Below are 8,276 nucleotides of genomic sequence, written 5' to 3'. Positions count from 1 at the left end.
TAGTACTGAAATATTGTTTTTTTAATGTTTATTGCTTTTTAAGTAGTCATAATTTATTAATAACAAAAACCAAAACAAAAATAGTAGATATGGAGATATATACATGAATATACAAAAATACAGAGAAAGAAGGAAGAAAGGGAACATGTAGAAAATGCTTTAACAAAAAAGTGAAAGAAAACACAACAAAGAAAAAAAAGATATATTTATAAAATTTATTGTTATAATTATTAGAAATAAAATAATTTAATGCATTTAAACAAAACATACAAACAAAGCTCATTAAAAACCATTTAACACTATTAGCAATTATTAAAATTATGAGACAGACAGATTTTGAGGCTTTCATAAAGACTCATGATATTTACAGTATTGTGTGCTACAATCTACAGGTAATGTCTGAGAAAGCCTAGTTTCAAGTCATCATCAGACAAAACCCCAACATCATTAGCCATGTACAATAATATGGTTTTGTTGAATCCACAGACATCTTGCCTGGCTTTTGCATAACCCTTACATTTCTATTTTATGAAGTTTTATAAAAGATTTACTTGATTCATGAAAAAAATATGTGAGCAGCAAAAATCAAGCAAACTTTTAAAATCAGATTTAATTAGAAAAAATGATTGTGAATTTAGGAAATAATTTCAAATATTTTGCAGGATTTTTAAAGATATAATTGCATGTATTTTTATACATAGAATTTGAAAAGCTATATATTTTCCATCTTAGTCTACTGGATCTCAAGGAAGGGGAAATAATAAAGATCTGTATAGTTTGGAATAAAGCTTACCATTTTTCCTAAGTAAGTCACAGTCTTTGAAAGTTCATTTATAGCTCGACTAATAATTATAATATTTTATTTTTGGCAATGTTTAACTGAATATTTTCTCTCTTAGCCATTCTTTCTTTTTTCCCTCTCATTGACCCTCACTTTCTCAGACCCTCTCTCTGAGAAATAAAATGAATGAACTCATGTAAGAGTTATCAAACAGGAGATGCTGATCAAAACATATTTTGTGCTATATTTAAGTTTCACCTTATTTCATGCTTTCTATTTTCTGTTAAGCCATATGTTTATTTAGGACACAAAAGGGCAACCATAATATTATGCATATATTATTGAGATCATTAGGAACCATGTATGATTAGCAAACATATTTTTTCAATGAACTGGAGATTTTAACGTGCAACTATAATGTACATGCTCTTAGAATTGATTCTCTTGCATAATTATGTTTCTTAGTATATCAAAGATTCTTTTTGGAGCCAATCTAATTCTTCACTGGATATTTTAAGAGATTAATAATTAAAAAAATTACAAAAATAAATATTAGCAATAAATTTGGAAAACAGAACTGGAGTTTCCAATTCTTTCAAGGTAATAATCTCAGATCTTTAAAAATGAATATGTTTCTTATAAATATAAGGAGGTTAATTTGTAAAAATTAATCTTTTTAGATTCCTCAATAAATATTTTTAAAAAGTATCTTTTTTATATCAGAAATGCAACAAATTTGTAATATGAGTGATTTAGACATGTCCCATACAGGTAGAAAAGCCTTAACTTTTTAAATATGATTTAGGAAAAGTATTTACGATTTCAATGTGTTGTTAAATTATATTCTCAAAAATTGAATGTCTATCAGTGAAGAATAGTGGCCTATCAAGCCTGGATTATTGCAGGAAAGATTCCTATGACTGCTTGGAAAGAATATTATATACCTGATACTAAAGGCTAGTGTCAGATCTGGTGTGCCTGGAAACCCAGGGCTGCCAATTCTGTGGGGAACTGAGAAGGGATACGGCCACCATGCAGCTAAATCCACCAAACCGTAGAGCCACTGCTCAGATCAACATCAAACAGCTGATGGGCGGCCAAGCAGCTGAAACAAAAATGGAAGATTACGGGCATGTGAACTGAGCATGGCTTATGATTGAACTCTGCTGGCTTCCCTGCTAAATGGCTACTGACTCAGTTTAGGGAAGAATAGAGGCTGGACTGAGGTAGGAAACAGTTTTAAAAGGTGGGATAGTTACTGGACGGTTAGTCCTGACTTTGAATTGCCTGTTAATGGATATCAGTTCGTGTCGGTGTTTGTGAGGCAGATAAAATATACTCAATTCAGAACTCTAGTTTTGAGGTTTTTTTCCTCACCTTTACATCGGAACCTGACAGCTATCTTGAAAAAATGCTTGCATTCTTAGCTTCTTTGTCATACAATAGAAAGACTGGACAATATGGTTCTCCTTAAAATTTAATTTGTTGTTTAAAATATGATTATATTTTACACAATATTATCTACCTTTTACATCTTGTATATTGTTCTTCATTGAATATAAGCAATGAAAAAAATAAGATAACAGAAGGAGATGAGGATAGAGAAGTGTGGCATACAGTATTTCATGAAAAGCTATATTGATATATTTTAAATATGCATTGTTATTTTACTGGTGTAAATAAATTTATAAACATGCATATGTATATTATGTACCCATCTGCATATACACATATGCACCCATCATATGTACACAGACAGACATAATATATAGTATATTCATATATCCCAACTAGTAGTTGCAACAAAAACTTGCAATACAAAAACTGAACATAGAAATTTAGAATACAGAACATGAATAGCCAATCAAAAACTATAATTCCAAGAAATATGAATCAAACTCCAAAGCCAACCTCATATATTTGATATCAATTCATTCTGCACTAATGATGTATAAATTTAAATTTTAAAATTTTGTTGTGATTTCTCCAACAAAAGATGCTGTAATAAAATTGACTAATTTATTAATATCATAGTAAAAGTTGATTATTTGTAAATTACAATACAATATAACATTTATTTTTCCATGATCAAGCAAGGACTAAGCTAATATCAATATCTGGGAGTTTCTATGATTATTTTCAGTGAGTGCAGATTATAATCTATTTACTGTAATTGACTTGTAATGTTTGGCTTAACTGTTCTTATATTGTCATGTAAGAAACACGACAATGATGGAAAATGGTAATGTTCTGTCAGACTAGTGCTAGATACAAACAACTGATTTATATGACAGACATAGCATATTTTACTTCAGGTGATTTAGGTACATTTTATATTAGTAACCCAAGTTTAAGACTCACATAATACTGAATTTTCAAGTGTAAAATCATACCAAAATCGTGCTAAATTGTCGTTAACATCACAGGAGATCAATTGTCTTGAGAAATCATTACAGGTATCCTGTACTGCCAAAATATGTGGTGCAAGTGCAAAAGGTACATCACTTGGAAATTCCAACACAGAACTGCTTTCCATATTCTGACTTTTCTTTGCCTCTGGTTCAATGTCTGCTTCAGTCAACTTTGACTGGTTTTCTGAATTTGCCTAAGAAAATGAAAGAACAAAAATATTTGCACTGAAACATTTCCCAGGTTCTCTTGTCTAGAAATTTGTTTCACAATGGCTAACCAGATACGTATGAGAAGACCACAAACAGGACATGAATGCAAGTATGCTTCGTGTTCATACTTTGTGACAAATAACACTGAAAGGTCTATACAATTTACATGTTAGTAGTAATATATATATATAATAAAGTAGTATAGTAGTATATATATAAGTTAGTGTATATATATATATATATATATATATATATATATATATATATATATATATATATATATATATATACACACACACACACATACATATAATTAATAATTGGTAACTATATACACCATTAACTTTTCTATTTTCCTCTAAAATAAATTTTGAAATGATATAAATATTTACAATAGCTTTTTATAGAATGAAATAAAACAAGAATGCTCATAAACATAGTCCCTATGTGGAGCAAATATTAAATAATGATATATATCCACTTCACTTAAAGACTGAACACCTTCTATAAATATTGAAGAAAAATACCAGAGAACAGTATACCTGGGGAAAGAAACAGAATACATCAGCTAAAAAGCAAATTTTCACTGATATTTAAAGTGATACTATTGTTATATTGCTTTTAAGATCATATACACAGAATTATAATTTTAAGAAGATTCTGATTTAAAGGTATAGAATAGCTAAAGATTCCTGATAAAATATGATTCAATTCTATCCTGGCATTAAAGCACATTTATAAAGATTTTTCCAAATGACAGTTTTTTAAGCTAGTAACAGATTCCTGAGCCTGAGGGTTCTTTGGGAATATTTTTTTTGGTTCAGAGAGCATATAGTTGCCTTTTGTGAACAATGAACATTTTGGTGAGTGGAATGAAGTAGAGTAGAATAATCAGTGGCTTATTTTTCAGTTTCAATTAGAGATTAGAAACTTGGTCATGGCAGTTCAACAGGATGGGAGAAGATTGGAGTATGTGAGCGCTAATGTCTGAAGTTAGGGGGAGAGAAAATAGGAAGTTGAAAGATAGGAATAATAAGAATAAGTTGTTTGAAATAAGAGAATAAGAAATTTGTTAGGGATAGGCTGAAGGAAAGGAACTAGAAGGGGCAAGATTGTTCCTTTATTTACATAGAAGAAATAGTATTATTACATGCCAGAAAACAATTTAAAATATGAATGGCCTTCAATTCAGATTAATCATGATAATGATTTGTTTCATAATTAGTTAACAAATAAAATAAATACTTTTTCTAGACATATACAAAGGGTTCCCAAGCAGGAACTGCAGGATCAGGCAAGCAGATAATGTTTTATCAAAAACTTATTAACTACTTATTAATATGTTTCACCCAATTATTGTGGGATTACTTTCTCCACTAGATAAAATGTTAAATTTAACATTAAAAAATAAATATCCTTTGAGTAAAGTTTGATTCAAATAATATGAGACCATTCTTAATATTAAAAATATTTTATAGTAGTTTAATAGCTACATAAATTAAGAATAGTGTATGTGATAATTTTATTTAATCAACCAGTCTTCTTTTGTAAAATGTTTAATATGTGATGGACAGTTTATCATATCACTAGAACTTTAATCTCACAATGTCTGAGAAGGTTTAGCATCCTACTGTCCTAATAAATAGAAGAATATTCTATGTCTTTGCAATTGTTTCTATAAACATTCTTGTACTGTATTGACTGAAAAACATTATTCAGGCATTGATTGCTTATATCTGTTCCCTCTGTATTTTCTCACTAACATATAGCATACAATAAAAGAATGTTTTGACTTGAATGTTGAATTTTGAACTGGTAATAAGTTTATGTCAATCATGAATAATTTAAAATTTAAATTTAAAACAATAATTTGTTTTGTAACTTTGTTTTTTTTTTTTTCCCCTCCCTTGAATTGTGAGCCGCCCTGAGTCCCTTCAGGGAAAAGGGCGGCATACAAATAAAGTAAATTCAAATTCAAATTAAATCCAACAAAAGCTCACTATCCAATATATATTATTTATACAATTAGAAATTACAATTAGTTTGATGTGGTGGTTAAAAGACCTTGACTAGAAATCAGAACATGTTGAATTCTTATCCTGTTTATATGTTTATTTTATATTTATGTAAACCATTTTCACAAAAATGACTCTAGGCCAGTGATAGTTAACCTTTTCAGCACAAGTGCCACAACTGGAGTATGTGTGTGCCAGAGTGCTGGAACCCGGAAGAGAGCAGCTGACCGGTGCACATGCACAACAGACCAGCTGTCCGGCATGCATGCACATGACGGAACCCGGAAGAGCAGCTGGCGATGCCATGCGTACCCACAGAGAGGGCTCTGCATGCCACATCTGGCACGTGTGCCAGAGGTTCGCCATCACAGCATAGGCTTTACTTGAGTAGAAGCATAAAAATGAAGACACAAAAAGAAAACACAACAAACATCCTAAGCAGAAAAACAGAATAACAGAGACCAACTACTGCATATTTTATTGAAGATCTTTCATTTTGGGATAGGCTCATCTGATGTTCTTGTCCAATGTCCAGGAAAAGAACCAGATTTTGAGGGCCTTATAGAGAGGCAACAGGGTCAGGCCATCTGAATGTCAGGTGGGATATTGTTTTACAAGGCATATGTTGCAAGGGATCTTAAGCATGTCCAGTATGCCAGAACTCATAGGATGAGCAGAGATCATTGGAAACAGGTGGTGTTAGAAATAATCTGATTATTTCTGGTTAGCAATATAGTTAGTATAGTTAAGATGCTCCTGCAGTGAAAATATCAAGTTAAGTCGTTAAATATATTGCTTACCCTAACAGGTTGGATGTATTAATCAGATAAATTACTATTATGAATCTTGCCATTACATTTGACTTGATATCACTATAGTTAACCAATCATAATACCACTGAATAATTAATATACCAGTGTCTTCTTTCTCTTTCCATTTATATTACATTTTAAAGTTTTTAATTGTTACCTGTAGTAATATTTTAAAGCTCTATAAATGATAGTAATAGCAATACATGCACAATTTTAAAGTAAATCTCACAATATTATTAATAACATCACTTATTACCAGTGACGTGCAGTCAGGGGAGGCAGGGGAGGCAGAGCCTCACTATTGTCATCATGAAAAAAAAATGTAAAAGGAAAAAGGCAAGAGCTGAGGTCAGGCTGAGCTAGTTGCTGCCAGAGTCACCGTGGATGACTCTGCTTAGTGCTTAACTGTTTAAAAAAGGCTTTAAATAGCACCCTCTACAGGAGAAGGCAGGAGAATGACGTGCCTCATCTAGTCTGGCGTTTTATGATCACTCGAGCAGAGTTAAGCAAAGGTTAAAAGCCGAAAAATTCCTGACGTAGATGAGGCACGTCGTTCTCCTGCCTCCTCCTGTAGAGGGTGCTTTTTACAGGCTTTTTTAAACAGTTAAGCAGAGTCATCCACACGGTGACTCTGGCAGCAACTAGCCCAGCCTGACCTCAGCTCTTGCCTTTTTCCTTTTACATTTTTTTCTTTTCATGATGGCAGGCAAGAGCAGAGTTGAAATCCTCTCTGAAACAGCTGGAAAAGGTACGTGTGGGTCGGAGGGAGGGGGAGGAATTCAAACTTCATCCTCTTGGTACGGGGCTTTGGGCAAAGGCTGGAGGGAAATGCTCTCCCCCCCCCAAGTGTAGTTAGATTGCAGGCAGAGCCACATTGTCTTTTCAAACCTGTAATCAGTGAAGCTGGGGGAAAGTGTGTGTGCTCCAGTATGGCTTTTTGACTGGCTTCCTGCCTCCTCCTGTGGTCTCCCTGATTCCCTCCAATCCAACTTTGTGTGTGTGTGTGTGTGTGTGTGTGTGTGTGTGTGTGTTTGAGAGGGGGGAGGGAGGGAGAGAGGAAGGAAGGAGGGGAAGGGAGAAGAAAAAGAAAAAGAAAGAAGGAAACTTATTTTGCAAAGGAGAAAAACAAATGCTGTCACTTTAAATCAGAACTGAGCATGCCTGGCTGTGGAATTCTGGGAGTTGAAGTCCATAAGTCTAAAAAAATTTGTGGCAGTGCTCACAAGCCATAAACCTCACCGCATGTCACTGCTTATTACATTCATACAATAGCAGTGCAACACTTCACATTACAGGCAGCATTCTAGTTCAGTTGCCAAATATTGGCTGGAGCTGCCTGTTGATTCTCTAATTCTGAGTGGTTTATGACAGAAACATTATATTTAAAACTGTAACTAAATACAGAAGCAAATGTTGTTATTCAGCAATTCTTATAATCAGTTATTGGGCTGCAAATGTCTAGACTACAGCAAAAAATATTTTTCAGTGCTTCTTTGCTGCCATATTTATGGTTGTCTGTAATTTTGCAAACCAGACCTGTTAGCCCTAATTCAATGTAATATATTTCAAAACAGCAGATAAGGGATTTCTGACCTGTGAAGTAGGATCAAACTGAGGTCCCGTCACACATAGTGGAGGTTTATTTTCAGAATTCTTTCTTTCTTCATTAATTGTATTGCCTAGAAGATACAATGCAAGAAATATGTATGTGCAGTATCACTCATTAATACAATTTTCTTTACACATTAATTTGTAAACCTTTTTTTCCATATCCTCCCACCAATTCTTAGTCACTGGCATGTTCTCAAAAAAAAACCCCAAAAAACAAAAAAAAACACCATAGCTTAAGTAATGGAAGATAACCCAGTTTCATTGAACTTTTACCCCTCACAAACCTATCTATAATGCATATGCACATTTTAATCATAATAATCATAAAATGTTTCCCTATTTTCTTTAAAAAAAAAAAAGAATTATAAAGACCAAACATATTATTCAAAAGATATGGTAATATACTTTAATGGTTCAATGGAAGATCATAAAAGTT

General features: G+C 32.6%; 1 protein-coding gene across 2 annotated transcripts in view; it reads right to left on the bottom strand.

Annotated features, from left to right (window-relative positions):
• Nucleotides 1–736: 736 nt before the first annotated feature.
• UMAD1 (UBAP1-MVB12-associated (UMA) domain containing 1) overlaps nucleotides 737–8,276 on the bottom strand; it is a 44,337-nt gene continuing 36,797 nt past the window's right edge. Inside the window, exons 3-4 of one of the 2 annotated variants that reach the window (XM_032237028.1) lie at nucleotides 7,823–7,908; nucleotides 737–3,386 (exon numbers count right to left, since the gene is read on the bottom strand). In XM_032237028.1, the coding sequence (XP_032092919.1) occupies nucleotides 3,132–3,386; nucleotides 7,823–7,908 (341 nt within the window). In that variant the 3' untranslated portion in view covers nucleotides 737–3,131. The remainder of the gene's footprint in view (nucleotides 3,387–7,822; nucleotides 7,909–8,276) is intronic. The other variant, XM_032237027.1, reaches the window with a different exon arrangement.

The sequence above is a fragment of the Thamnophis elegans genome, chromosome Z (assembly GCF_009769535.1).
Source record: "Thamnophis elegans isolate rThaEle1 chromosome Z, rThaEle1.pri, whole genome shotgun sequence".
Classification (NCBI taxonomy): domain Eukaryota; kingdom Metazoa; phylum Chordata; class Lepidosauria; order Squamata; family Colubridae; genus Thamnophis; species Thamnophis elegans.
Note: the sequence above shows the minus strand (reverse complement) of the source record. Positions and strands in the feature narration are given on the sequence as shown.